Here is a 15746-nt window from a genome sequence, read left to right on the forward strand (position 1 = left end):
AATGTGCAATGCATCACACATGCTGATGATGGCAGGTGTTACTCACTGTTTTTCTTCTGAGATGATAATATGTGGGCCTTCCATTTCCAAATCTAGATCCTGCTGTAAATTAGTAATTTAATGAGGATTAGTCTTTGCAAAAACTATCATTGCTTATGAAAAATAATGACACATACTGGCTAGCCCTGACCCCGGCCCCCACAAAACTGTAAACGCTGCAGAAGTTATAAGTTCTAGATAGACTCTACTAGACAGTCATCCAAATGTAGGGCCTAATTCAGACTTGATTTGCTGGTCCTGGCAAGTTTAAGATAACATAGCTGCTAAATTTAGATGCAATTAGGTTTAAAAGACTACAATGACCTGAATTTGCCTCATAACTAACCAGCAAATCAGACTCTGTTACATTTGGGATGGGAGGAGGCCTAACCCTGGCTGGAAGGGGGCCTGCACTCATGGATTGGCTGTGTACTCTGCAATTTGGGGGTGTGCCCAGCGCTCCAAGAGCAGCTGGGCAGCCCCCGGCTCACCATCCTGCTTTGCACTGATACCGTGCACGTGCACACAGCATTTATCCAAAGATCACTCACTGCTTTGCAGGGCACAGCAGCGGTGATCACAGTCTCCCCCAACTCTGACAGCGGGACATTGTCCAAACAGCGGGACTATCTCACTGGAATCGGGACAGTTGGGAGGTATGGTGTATCTAATAAATGTTTCAATATGGGGCAAAGGGTTATACTTTAAAAATAAATCCTTTGTGACTATTTTATACATATAAAAACTATTCACAGTGTGGACTCTTGTGGAGTTGGACAAACTTTTTAATTGTAAAATATACATTCCCATACTGTGTACAAAACAAAAAAAAAGAAAAAAAGCTGTATACATTCACTCCTTACACATAATACTCGCTATGCTCAGAGCAGGATCTGACTGACCCAAAGGTGTAATGGGGAAATCTCCGATAGGCCACTAAGGATCAGTAACTTGGTAAAGCAGGATCATAGATGAATTTGGGCACTTTTTTTTCTATGAAAACTACATACAAATTAGCCCTTCTGCCAGTCAAAGTGGGGGGCGCCTGAAACACCCGTCCTCTTCTTTATAAAGGGGTGTTGTTCTTTGCATGTCCTCTCTATTGATTAGCCATCCCTCTTTGGTAACTGGTCACACCCTTCTGGTGTGGCAATATCCCTAAAACTTGGCCCCAACCACTGTCCTGTCGTGTATGGCCATTCAAGGAGGTTTGCCCCTCAGGTCATTCATGCACTCCCGGAACTTGTGCAGGTACAGACATTGCCCCAGGTGCATCATACATGAGGAAACATCTATGCACCTGTTTTGCGACTGTGCCTGCACGCAGTTGTTGTTGGGTGCTCTGGAAAACGAACTGAAAGACTGTGTGCCAAGGAACTGTCTCACGTACCATTCGGTACTCTATGGACTATTCCCTGGCACGCACACCTATGGGGCGATCCAGGAAGCCTGGCGCCTTAGGAACTGTGTTAAGGGCGCTTTGTGGCTCGCCAGGAACCGCCTCATATTGCGGAGGGAGAGGATGTCCATCCAGGACTGTTGCAGGCTGGTTCACAGCCTGCAAAAACCAATGTGTCTGGCGCTAGATTAATATGTACTAATCTCTATATAAAAGAGAGGACAGTCTATAATCGTCTACCTTCCCAAAGTGGACCTGGAAATCCACCCAGTATACTAATGCAAACAAGAAAAATATAGGTGAAGGCGCACAAATGTATAGTAACCGACTGCTGTTTTGATGCAAATTGGTAATTTATTTCTAATGAAATTTAAAATCTTTAAAAAAAAAACACAATAAAACAAAGGTAATTACCATAAGACCAACAACATTCATAGGGTTAATACCACATATATTTAAATTCGCTCTACACAGACTGATGCTTTGGTTAGTAAATGGCTCCTTTTAAAGATGGCTTAATGCATGCACCCTTCTAAACTAGGCCAAATGTGCATAACACTCCTTCAGCTGATATACTCAAAGTCCATGCACATATGTGAACAATTATGATTAGTTCTAGTCCCAAACATAAACTGTTAGTCGTGCAAAAAATAGATCACAAAGGAACCTTAATTGCATGCACTGATGATTAATGGAAATTACAGGATAAGTCTCTTTCAGCTGATGAGTTAATTTTATGTGCACATAAGAGAACAGTATATCTCCAGACCAGCTGAATACTGATTAGTGTGGTGATCACAAGAGTTCGTGCCACTTAAGAAGTGGGTGCTAGCTGTTGTAATGGTGTGGTTTATACTTCACCCATTAGTAATCTCAGGAGCGCTCCCGTGTGCGTAACACCCGTGTGTCCTCCTTTCGATTCCTCCTGCCTGGTCCCCACTCACCGGGGTCCTGATGTCAATTGCAGGGGATGGAGGGCTTTGTAGCTGTATCCACGGGTTAGCGTGACCGCGGCGGCTGTGGAAGAGTGGAAACGCTGGTGTATGTCGCGTGCCGCGACTTCCGGTTTCGGGCTTCCGGTTTTTTGCGTTCCACTTGCGGTTCACCAAGGATGAGTCACCTGACGAATTTCTCCGCCCACAAAGATGGCGGTTTCATCAGAGGATCCTGATGAAACCGCCACTCTTCCACAGCCGCAGCGGTCACGCTAACCCATGGATACAGCTACAAAGCCCTCCATCCCCTGCAATTGACATCAGGACCCCGGTGAGTGGGGACCAGGCAGGAGGAATCGAAAAGAGGACACACAGGTGTTACACAACACGGGAGCGCTCCTGAGATTACTAATGGGTGAAGTATAAACCACACCATTACAACAGCTAGCACCCACTTCTTAAGTGGCACGAACTCTTGTGATCATCACACTAATCAGTATACAGCCGGTCTGGAGATATACTGTTCTCTTATGTGCACATAAAATTAACTCATCAGCTGAAAGAGACTTATCCTGTAATTTCCATTAATCATCAGTGCATGCAATTAAGGTTCCTTTGTGATCTATTTTTTGCACGACTAAGGGGCCCTACACACTCGGCGATGCGCCGCCGAGGTGCCCGACGGCCGACGAGCAACCCGGCGGCGGGGGGGCAGTGACGGGGGGAGTGATGTTTCTTCACTCCCCCCGTCACCCGGCTGCATTGAAGTGCAGGCAAATATGGACGAGATCGTCCATATTGGCCTGCATGCACAGCCGACGGGAGATCAGCGATGAACGAGCGCGGGGCCGCGCATCGTTCATCGCTGGAGTCTCCACACTGAAAGATATGAACGAGTTCTCGTTCATTTATGAACGAGATCGTTCATATCTTTCAGAATATCGGCATGTGTGTAGGGCCTATAACAGTTTATGTTTGGGACTAGAACCAACTAATCATAATTGTTCACATATGTGCATGGACTTTGAGTATATCAGCTGAAGGAGTGTTATGCACATTTGGCCTAGTTTAGAAGGGTGCATGCATTAAGCCATCTTTAAAAGGAGCCATTTACTAACCAAAGCATCAGTCTGTGTAGAGCGAATTTAAATATATGTGGTATTAACCCTATGAATGTTGTTGGTCTTATGGTAATTACCTTTGTTTTATTGTGTATTTTTTTTAAAGATTTTAAATTTCATTAGAAATAAATTACCAATTTGCATCAAAACAGCAGTCGGTTACTATACATTTGTGCGCCTTCACCTATTTTTTTCTGGTTCACAGCCTGCTAAGAGACTATTCCATCATAGACAGCCCTGAGGAAGAAGAGGACTAAACCCCCCTTCTGCACCTCTCCCCTTGTTTGAACTGCTTAATGAGACTTGGGAGCATGGCCCCTTCCCCCCATTCACAATGTCTGTTGTTTTATTGATGTCTTTCTATTTATTGACCCTCCCCTTATATGTGTCTGTCTTTCAATAAAGCTTCGGGCTTGTGATTCCCCCTCCCTCACACTCCTAGCCTCCACACCCATAGTCTTGTTAACTGTTGTATTATTGTATAGTTTAAATGCATAGTGCAGTTCGAGAACTATAGTGTAGGCTGGCCTGTGCCGTAGTTCTTCAACTGCACTATACCGTCTGCATCTGTACTGTGTTTTGGCTGTGCTGCGACACGGTACTTATGTTTGTCATGTTTATGTATGTTTTTTGCTACTTTATGTCAAATAAAGACTACTTTTTCAATCAAAAAAATATCCCTAAAACTTGGCCCCAACCACTGCACTCCCTTCGTGCCCCTGTTCGACAATGACTCAGATAGAAGGCATAAAGGAGTGTAAAGGGGGGTACTCACGGAGCGATATTCTAAGCAATCTGACTAGATTGCTTAGAATTTAAGCCTGATCGCTCCGTGTGTACCCCCTACAGCGATAGCGATGCACAGCCCCGCGCATTGCTATCGCTGGTGCTAGATTGGCCTGCATGCAGGCCAATCTAGGGGGTCGCTAATTTCACCAGCTGGGTGAAATGAGCGCCCCCCCGTCTCCCCCCGCACGCTCAGCACACATCGCGCTGTGCTGAGCGGCGGGAGAGATGTGTGCTGAGCGGTTCGCTCAGCGCACATCTCTCCCACATCGGCCCGTATATATGGGCCTTTAGTGTGTTCCAGCATGGGGTAAGATAGTGCTCATGTCATTAGTTCACATTCAGAGGGGAGACAGAAGCAGACATGTCTACCTAGAGTTATTACTGTTGCAGGTTTTTGACCCCTGGAACAAGATAGGCCCAGATGATGGGGCTTATGATAATCATAAACCAATGACCTTACCAGTGTTTAAAAAATAAATAAAACAATGTGTTCCTCATCCCAAAGTGCTGGTTGTATTAGCAACCATAGCATGGGATGAAAGGGGCAATTGCAGGGGGTGAACAGTGCTGAGCCGCCCTTAGAGGCCACTGTCAGCATTAGGCTGGTGATACTAACGGAAGCTTGCACCCCTTGTCAGAATGTCACACAGCACTAGTCTGTTCATCAAGGAGGGGTGTAAAGGAATTCCTAGGCGGAGTATAATATAAATAAATCTCCAACTAGAAAACAAACAGCCTCATGGGTGGGGTATTGGAATAATGAATGGTTCAGTTAGATAAATCAGCATTATCTACAGGGCAATGGCTGGTCTCTGCAAGCCCTGGCAATTTTAAACTGCTTTATAATGCTTCCGCTTGTATAACAATAATTTGCAGTATACCCAATGACTGCCAGGGTATGCTGGCATTTGTAGAACTACAATCAATATTTATTAGCATAACACCCACTGGGCATTGGTGTTGGGAGATGGGAGTAACCCATAGTGCTTTGTGACATTATATGAAGAGGCCAGGCTAATGTGTGATTTATTTATTTTTGAAAATCTATGTTAAAGTGAAAATCTATGGTAATGATCAGCAGCAGCCTGTATCCTGCCTGGGGTTGAGCACCTGCAACAAATAGATGTATATGCACGTTCTTCCCCCTCTGAGTGTGCCGCAAATACATGAACATTCCCTTACTGTACTTACCCTAAGTTACCCACTTCTTCCATGGAAAGCTTAAAGAGTTGTAAGTGTAAAATACGGCTGAGCTTGCTTACGAATGCAAACAACACTTTTTTTGCAGTACAGCAATGTCTATTTCTCTGACGTCCTAAGTGGATGCTGGGGACTCCGTCAGGACCATGGGGATTAGCGGCTCCGCAGGAGACAGGGCACAAAAGTAAAAGCTTTAGGATCAGGTGGTGTGCACTGGCTCCTCCCCCTATGACCCTCCTCCAAGCCTCAGTTAGATTTTTGTGCCCGGCCGAGAAGGGTGCAATCTAGGTGGCTCTCATAAAGAGCTGCTTAGAGTAAAAGTTTGTTAGGTTTTTTATTTTCAGTGAGTCCTGCTGGCAACAGGCTCACTGCTACGAGGGACTTAGGGGAGAGAAGTGAACTCACCTGCGTGCAGGATGGATTGGCTTCTTAGGCTACTGGACACCATTAGCTCCAGAGGGAGTCGGAACACAGGTCTCACCCTGGGGTTCGTCCCGGAGCCGCGCCGCCGACCCCCCTTGCAGATGCCGAAAAGTGAAGGTCCAGAAACGGCGGCAGAAGACTCTTCAGTCTTCATAAGGTAGCGCACAGCACTGCAGCTGTGCGCCATTGTTGTCAGCACACTTCATAGCAGCGGTCACTGAGGGTGCAGGGCGCTGGGGGGGGGGCGCCCTGGGCAGCAATGATAGTACCTTATTCTGGCTAAAAATACATCACATATAGCCCCTGGGGGCTATATGGATGTATTTAACCCCTGCCAGGTCTCAGAAAAACGGGAGAAGAAGCCCGCCGAAAAGGGGGCGGGGCCTATTCTCCTCAGCACACAGCGCCATTTTCCCTCACAGAAATGCTGGTGGGAAGGCTCCCAGGCTCTCCCCTGCACTGCACTACAGAAACAGGGTTAAAACAGAGAGGGGGGGCACTTATTTGGCGATATGTATATATATATTAAAATGCTATAAGGGAAAAACACTTATATAAAGGTTGTCCCTGTATAATTATAGCGTTTTTGGTGTGTGTGCTGGCAAACTCTCCCTCTGTCTCCCCAAAGGGCTAGTGGGGTCCTGTCCTCTATCAGAGCATTCCCTGTGTGTGTGCTGTGTGTCGGTACGTGTGTGTCAACATTTATGAGGACGATGTTGGTGAGGAGGCGGAGCAATTGCCTGAAATGGTGATGTCACTCTCTAGGGAGTCGACACCGGAATGGATGGCTTATTTAAGGAATTACGTGATAATGTCAACACGCTGCAAGGTCGGTTGACGACATGAGACGGCCGGCAAACAAATTAGTACCTGTCCAGGCGTCTCAAACACCGTCAGGGGCTGTAAAACGCTCATTTACCTCAGTCGGTCGACAAAGACACAGACACGGACACTGACTCCAGTGTCGACGGTGAAGAAACAAACGTATTTTCCTTTAGGGCCACACGTTACATGTTAAGGGCAATGAAGGAGGTGTTACATATTTCTGATACTACAAGTACCACAAGAAGGGTATTATGTGGGGTGTGAAAAAACTACCTGTAGTTTTTCCTGAATCAGATAAATTAAATGAAGTGTGTGATGATGCGTAGGTTTCCCCCGATAGAAAATTATTGGCGGTATACCCTTTCCCGCCAGAAGTTAGGGCGCGTTGGGAAACACCCTTTAGGGTGGATAAGGCGCTCACACGCTTATCAAAACAAGTGGCGGTACCGTCTCCAGATAGGGCCGCCCTCAAGGAGCCAGCTGAGAGGCTGGAAAATATCCTAAAAAGGTATATACACACATACTGGTGTTATACTGCGACCAGCGATCGCCTCAGCCTGGATGTGCAGCGCTGGGGTGGCTTGGTCGGATTCCCTGACTGAAAATATTGATACCCTTGACAGGGACAGTATTTTATTGACTATAGAGCATTTAAAGGATGCATTTCTATATATGCGAGATGCACAGAGGGATATTTGCACTCTGGCATCAAGAGTAAGTGCGATGTCCATATCTGCCAGAAGATGTTTATGGACACGACAGTGGTCAGGTGATGCAGATTCCAAACGGCACATGGAAGTATTGCCGTATAAAGGGGAGGAGTTATTTGGGGTCGGTCCATCGGACCTGGTGGCCTCGGCAACAGCTGGAAAATCCACCTTTTTTACCCCAAATCACATCTCAGCAGAAAAAGACACCGTCTTTGCAGCCTCAGTCCTTTCGTCCCCATAAGGGCAAGCGGGCAAAAGGCCAGTCATATCTGCCCAGGGATAGAGGAAAGGGAAGAAGACTGCAGCAGGCAGCCCATTCCCAGGAACAGAAGCCCTCCACAGCTTCTGCCAAGTCCTCAGCATGACGCTGGGGCCGTACAAGCGGACTCAAGTGCGGTGGGGGGTCGTCTCAAGAGTTTCAGCGCGTAGTGGGCTCACTCGCAAGTGGACCCCTGGATCCTACAAGTAGTATCCCAGGGGTACAGACTGGAAATTCGAGACGTCTCCCCCTCGCAGGCTCCTGATGTCTGCTTTACCAACGTCTTCCTCCGACAGGGAGGCAGTATTGGAAACAATTCACAAGCTGTATTCCCAGCAGGTGATAATCAAAGTACCCCTCCTACAACAAGGAAAGGGGTATTATTCCACACTATATTGTGGTACTGAAGCCAGACGGCTCGGTGAGACCTATTCTAAATGGGAAATCTTTGAACACTTACATACAAAGGTTCAAATCAAGATGGAGTCACTCAGAGCAGTGATAGCGAACCAGGAAGAAGGGGACTATAGGGTGTCCCTGGACATCAAGGATGCTTACCTCCATGTCCCAAATTGCCCTTCTCACCAAGGGTACCTCAGGTTCGTGGTACGGAACTGTCACTATCAGTTTCAGACGCTGCCGTTTGGATTGTCCACGGCACCCCGGGTCTTTACCAAAGTAATGGCCGAAATGATGATTCTTCTTCAAAGAAAAGGCGTCTTAATTATCCCTTACTTGGACGATCTCCTGATAAGGGCAAGGTCCAGAGAACAGTTGGAAGTCGGAGTAGCACTATCTCAAGTAGTTCTACGACAGCACGGGTGGATTCTAAATATCCAAAATCGCAGCCGTTTCCGACGACACGTCTGCTGTTCCTAGGGATGGTTCTGGACACAGTCCAGAAAAAGGTGTTTCTCCCGGAGGAGAAAGCCAGGGAGTTATCCGAGCTAGTCAGGAACCTCCTAAAACCAGGAAAAGTGTCAGTGCATCATTGCACAAGAGTCCTGGGAAAAATGGTGGCTTATTACGAAGCGATTCCATTCGGCAGATTCCACGCAAGAACTTTTCAGTGGGATCTGCTGGACAAATGGTCCGGATCGCATTTTCAGATGCATCAGCGGATAACCCTGTCTCCAGGGACAGGGGTGTCTCTCCTGTGGTGGTTACAGAGTGCTCATCTTCTAGAGGGCCGCAGATTCGGCATTCAGGATTGGATGCTGGTGACCACGGAGGCCAGCCTGAGAGGCTGGGGAGCAGTCACACAGGGAAAAAATGTCCAGGGAGTGTGATCAAGTCTGGAGATTTTTCTCCACATAAATATACTGGAGCTAAGGGCAATTTACAATGCTCTAAGCTTAGCAAGACCTCTGCTTCAAGGTCAGCCGGTATTGATCCAGTGGGACAACATCACGGCAGTCGCCCACGTAAACAGACAGGGCGGCACAAGAAGCAGGAGGGCAATGGCAGAAACTGCAAGGATTTTTCGCTGGGCGGAAAATCATGTGATAGCACTGTCAGCAGTGTTCATTCCGGGAGTGGACAACTGGGAAGCAGATTTCCTCAGCAGGCACAACCTCCACCCGGGAGAGTGGGGACTTCATCGGGAAGTCTTCCACATGATTGTGAACCGTTGGAAAAGACCAAAGGTGGACATGATGGCGTCCCGCCTGAACAAAAAACTGGACAAGTATTGCGCCAGGTCAAAAGACCCTCAGGCAATAGCTGTGGACGTTCTGGTAACACCGTGGGTGTACCAGTCGGTGTATGTCTTCCCTCCTCTGCTTCTCATACCCAAGGTATTGAGAATTATAAGACGTAGAGGAGTAAGAACTATACTCGTGGCTCCGGATTGGCCAAGAAGGACTTGGTACCCGGAACTTCAAGAGATGCTCACAGAGGACTCATGGCCTCTGCCGCTAAGAAGGGACTTGCTTCAGCAAGTACCATGTCTGTTCCAAAACTTACCGCGGCTGCGTTTGACGGCATGGCGGTTGAACGCCGGATCCTAAGGGAAAAAGGCATTCCGGAAGAGGTCATTCCTACCCTGGTCAAGCCAGGAAGGAGGTGACCGCACAACATTATCACCACATGTGGCGAAAATATGTTGCGTGGTGTGAGGCCAGGAAGGCCCCATGAAGAAATTTCAACTCGGTCGTTTCCTGCATTTCCTGCAAACAGGAGTGTCTATGGGCCTCAAATTGGGGTCCATTAAGGTTCAAATTTCGGCCCTGTCGATTTTCTTCCAGAAAGAATTGGCTTCAGTTCCTGAAGTCCAGAAGTTGTCAAGGGAGTACTGCATATACAACCCCCTTTTTGTGCCTCCAGTGGCACTGTGGGATCTCAACGTAGTTCTGGGATTCCTAAAATCACATTGGTTTAAACCGCTCAAATCTGTGGATTTGAAATATCTCACAGGGAAAGTGACCATGCTGTTGGCCCTGGCCTCGGCCAGGCGAGTGTCAGAATTGGCGGCGTTTGTCTCAAAAAGCCCATATCTGATTGTCCATTCGGACAGGGCAGAGCTGCGGACTCATCCCCAGTTTCTCCCTAAGGTGGTGTCAGTGTTTCACCCGAACCAGCTTATTGTGGTACCTGCGGCTACTAGGGACTTGGAGGACTCCAAGTTGCTAGATGTTGTCAGGGCCCTGAAAATATAGGTTTCCAGGACGGCTGGAGTCAGGAAAACTGACTTGCTGTTATCCTGTATGCACCCAACAAACTGGGTGCTCTTGCTTCTAAGCAGACGTTTGCTAGTTGGATGTGTAGTACAATTCAGCTTGCACATTCTGTGGCAGGCCTGCCACAGCCAAAATCTGTAAATACCCATTCCACAAGGAAGGTGGGCTCATCTTGGGCGGCTGCCCGAGGGGTCTCGGCTTTACAACTTTGCCGAGCTGATACTTGGTCAGGGGCACACCCTGACTGAGGAGGACCTGGAGTTCTCTCATTCGGTGCTGCAGAGTCATCCGCACTCTCCCGCCCGTTTGGGAGCTTTGGTATAATCCCCATAGTCCTGACGGAGTCCCCAGCATCCACTTAGGACGTCAGAGAAAATAAGAATTTACTTACCGATAATTCTATTTCTCGTAGTCCGTAGTGGATGCTGGGCGCCCATCCCAAGTGCGGATTGTCTGCAATACTTGTACATAGTTATTGTTACAAAAATCGGGTTATTATTGTTGTGAGCCATCTTTTCAGAGGCTCCGCTGTTATCATGCTGTTAACTGGGTTCAGATCACAGGTTGTACAGTGTGATTGGTGTGGCTGGTATGAGTCTTACCCGGGATTCAAAATCCTTCCTTATTGTGTACGCTCGTCCGGGCACAGTATCCTAACTGAGGCTTGGAGGAGGGTCATAGGGGGAGGAGCCAGTGCACACCACCTGATCCTAAAGCTTTTACTTTTGTGCCCTGTCTCCTGCGGAGCCGCTAATCCCCATGGTCCTGACGGAGTCCCCAGCATCCACTACGGACTACGAGAAATAGAATTATCGGTAAGTAAATTCTTATTTTTTACAATTTTAATTTATTTTTGGTTTTAATCAACAGTCATCCTCATGTTAATGATGACTGAAGTCTCTACCGCATGACAATATGCTTAAAGCACTTCATACACTTAAATGGGAAGAAAACTTTAAACGCAAGTTCAGATTCATTTAACATAGTAATCAGAGTGGCACATATATAGCCTTACCATATTATCCCTTTAAACCGGGACACTCATAATTACACAGGTTCTGTGGTTAACTGACTTCAAGCCTGCATTTCAGCTGTTTTTAAGCAGCTACAGAACCTGTATATTTCATGAGCGTCTCAGTTTAAAGGGATAGTATGGTAAGCCTACACATATAAGACATGTACAGATCAGTATGCAGTTAGCATACCGCTCATCGGGATCCCGGTTGTCTTAGTACCACCGCCATCATCCCGACAGGGTCACCTTACCGCCGCCTGAATCACGTAGGTTATTCCCACTCTATGGGTGCCCACGACACCCATAGAGGGAGAATAGAACCTGTGGGGAGCAAAGCCCGCCACAGAGCCCGTAAGGGGCTTCGTTGCGCTCACCACCTGCTGGCATTCTGTCACACGGGATGCCGACGTCGGTAGACTGACATTCAGCATCCCATGTGGCGGGATCACATACAGATACCCAGCATACATATATAACTGCATATAAGGAAAAGGTTTACAACTATAACAATACAAAAGAGGGGAAAAAAGGAAGAAGTAAAAAAGAATGTTAAAATGATCATGATAGAACCACTAAACAAAAATGTTCTTGTCTTTGTGTGAACAACTAAAATGGATGTAAAGTACACCAACCATTGTTGTATAAGCTCTATAAACTCTGTAAGACTATTGGTTAACTGCAATATAAGAAATCAATGCATTCATACCACAGACAAGTGACTGGCTTATTCTTTATCTGTAGTTGTTACGCACACCAGTACTAACAGGAGTATACCGGTGTATGAACAGAGAGGGAAGCGAAGCAAACAAACTCACAGACAGTATAACATAACATACACAGGAGGTGATGGAATAACTAATAAACACAAAGTGAACGGAGAAGCCCAAAGGCTCAGGAATTGGGTGTCTCCCTAGTGTCAGGAATGCTCAGATGGAATAGAGCGGACAATGAAGCGAGGTGTAGTGATTTAACATGTGGAGCACCTGAAATGATGTTGCTAAGAGCAACAGAAAAAACCCCAAAGGGTTACCAACGGGTGTGGGAATAAACTCCTTGGTCAGAGATAGAAATATAGACACAAGGAGAGTATCCACAATCCTAACCCCCACTTGCAGGGCACAGGTTCAGCTTACTGCCACTAAACTGACACCTGGACGCCCTGCACAGTGAGGGAGGATTAAGCAAGCAGGTCTGAGAGTACAGCCGCAAACCTGCTGGGTTCACAGAATAGCAAAAGAACCCCAGCAGGTCAAACAACTGACTCCAGTCTTACTGCTAGGTCCGGATTGGCAGAATGAAGTACCGAATCCCAAGGCCTATTCGCAGTAAGCAACAAGTAAATACAAAGTCACACAGTACTAGCTAACTCTCTGGAACTGACTAACAAACAAAGATTCAGCAGCATTTGCCTAGCCTGAGAGGATGGTTTATATAGCAGGTGCTGTCCACGCCCCACTCAGACCTCACAGACTGTGAGCACAAAACCAGCGCCGGATTCCCTGCCGTGCACAGAGCCTGTAACCACTACACAGTAAAAACCCGGACCGGAGAATCAGCTGCGCTCAGGTTACTTCGCTAACACTTGCCTCCCGGTTGCCATGGCGACGTGGCAGCACAGAGCAGGAGATCCTAACAGTACCCCCCCTCTGACGAGGGGTCAAAGAACCCCTACCACCGGGTTTATCGGGGAACTGCGAGAAGAAAGAGCGTATCAGTCTGGGGGCATGAAGATCACAACTGCGCACCCACGACCGCTCCTCTGGGCCATACCCTTTCCAGTGCACCAAAAATGACAGCCGACCCCGAACCATCTTGGAGTCAAGAACCCTTTCAACCACAAACTCCCTCTGACCCCGTATCAGAAGAGGAGAAGGTCTTCCACTGGAAGAAGGATTACTAACCGCCAGTTTTAAAAGGGAACAATGAAATGTTTTATTGATACCCAATGAACGGGGCAGATCTAACTGAAATGCCACCGGATTGATAACCCTGGTGATCTTATAAGGGCCGATGAACCGGGGGCCTAACTTATGAGATGGCTGTCTCAACTTCAAATTCTTGGTGAACAACCAGACGAAGTCTCCTAATTTGAAGCTGCAGGGTCTTCTCCGCTTATCAAAAACCCTTTTGGTCACTAATGACACAGACACAAGGGCTTTCTTCACTTTCCTCCAAATACCCCTAAGGACCGAAACAACAGAGGAACCACCAGGCGTGGAACCCAGGGGGTCAAAAGAATTGGCCTTAGGATGATGCCCATACACACAAAGGAAGGGAGAGATCCCTGTAGCAGAGTGAGCCGCGTTGTTATAGGCAAACTCCGCCATGGACAGATGAGCAACCCAGTCAGTATGACACTTGGAGACATAACACCTGAGGAACTGCTCCAAGGACTGCTTCACCCTCTCAGTCTGCCCATTAGACTGTGGATGGTAGCCTGACGACAAGCTCACAGAAATCTGGAGATCAGAACAAAATGCCCTCCAGAATTTGGCCACAAACTGGGATCCACGGTCAGAGACCACATCAAGTGGCAACCCGTGGAGGCGCACAACATGCTGCATAAATAACTCAGACAGGCGTCTGGCCGATGGCAACCCAACCAGTGGAGCGAAATGCGCCATCTTCGAAAACCTGTCAACGACAACCCAAATGGCTGTCATCCCCGAGGATTTGGGCAAGTCCACCACAAAATCCATTGAAATGTGGGTCCATGGCTTAGACGGAATAGAGAGTGGATGTAATGGGCCGACAGGAACCCCTCTAGGAGTTTTATTTCGGGCACAAACGTCACATGCCCGAACCCACTGATCCACATCCCTAGCCACCGAGGGCCACCACACCGCCCTAGACAGCAACTCCCGAGTTCTGGCAATACCCGGATGCCCTGCCGACCTCTTGGCATGGAATTCCAGGAACACTCGCTGTCTTAACCTAGGAGGCACAAATAAGAGACCTACCGGAAGGTCTGGAGGAGCCTGCTCCTGTGCTCTAAGGACTAATGACAAGAGGTCCTGGGTAATGCCCACTTTAATACATGATGGGGACACAATGGGCAATGGCTCCTCGGTGGTCTCTTGAACTGGAGCAAAACTCAGCGAGAGCGCATCAGCCTTGATGTTTTTTGACCCAGGGCGATATGTTATCAAAAAATTAAAGCGAGCAAAAAACAAAGCCCATCGTGCCTGCCTGGCATTGAGCCGCTTTGCTGACTCTAAATATGCCAGATTCTTATGGTCGGTGAGAATTGAGACCACAAACTTAGCCCCCTCAAGCCAGTGTCTCCACTCCCCGAGTGCATCCTTTATAGCCAACAATTCCCGGTTACCCACATCATAATTCATCTCGGCAGACGAAAATTTACGGGAAAAGTAAGCACAGGGATGAAGGCGATTATCAGACACCCCCATCTGAGAGAGCACTGCCCCAATACCTATCTCAGAGGCATCCACTTCTACCACAAAAGGACGCTCTGGATCTGGGTGTCGCAGCACCTTGGCCGAGACAAATGCCCTTTTGAGACGGGCAAAGGCCGCTTTGGCCTCACAAGACCAGTGAGCAACATCCGCCCCTTTCTTAGGGAGTGCCACCAAGGGGGCCACTATAGACGAAAATCCAGCGATAAACCGTCTATAAAAATTCGCAAAGCCCAGAAAACGCTGAAGCGCCTTCAAACTAGTGGGCTGCACCCAATCCAGGACTGCCTGTACCTTAGAACCCTCCATTTGGAAACCTTCTGAGGAGATAATATACCCTAGAAATGCGATTTGCTGGACTTCAAACTCGCACTTCTCCAGCTTCGCCCCAAGCTGGTGGTCTCTGAGTTTCTGGAGGACTAAGCGTACATGCTTCCGATGTTCCTCCAGGGAATGAGAGAAGATTAGGATGTCATCTAGATAAACAACTAAGAATCTATCCAAATATTCCCTGAGCACATCGTTCATGAATTCCTGGAAGACTGCCGGGGCATTAGAGAGCCCAAAAGGCATCACCAAATATTCATAATGCCCTGAGTGGGTATTAAAGGCAGTCTTCCATTCATCCCCCTCTCTTATTCGGATTAGATTGTAAGCACCGCGTAGGTCAATCTTAGAAAAAATGGTGGCAGTACGAAGCTGGTCAAACAAAACCGAAATGAGAGGCAGTGGGTACGAGTTTTTAATCGTGATACGGTTCAATTCCCTGAAGTCGATGCAGGGTCGCAACGAACCGTCCTTTTTACCCACGAAGAAGAACCCCGACCCAACTGGGGACTGTGAGGGTCTGATAAATCCCTTAGCCAAGTTCTCCTGAATGTACTCTGCCATAGCCTGAGTCTCAGGACTTGACAGGGAGTACAACCTGCTCTTGGGA

At 47.7% G+C, this 15746-nt stretch overlaps 1 protein-coding gene across 3 annotated transcripts in view; it reads right to left on the reverse strand.

The window, feature by feature from the left end:
• LOC135031250 (uncharacterized) overlaps positions 1–15746 on the reverse strand; it is a 114752-nt gene that overhangs the window by 8029 nt on the left and 90977 nt on the right. For all 3 annotated transcript variants that reach the window (XM_063953997.1, XM_063953996.1, XM_063953998.1), the window contains one exon: positions 47–102. In XM_063953997.1, coding sequence (XP_063810067.1) covers positions 47–102 — 56 coding nt within the window. The remainder of the gene's footprint in view (positions 1–46; positions 103–15746) is intronic.

The sequence above is a fragment of the Pseudophryne corroboree genome, chromosome 2 (genome assembly GCF_028390025.1).
Source record: "Pseudophryne corroboree isolate aPseCor3 chromosome 2, aPseCor3.hap2, whole genome shotgun sequence".
Taxonomy (NCBI): domain Eukaryota; kingdom Metazoa; phylum Chordata; class Amphibia; order Anura; family Myobatrachidae; genus Pseudophryne; species Pseudophryne corroboree.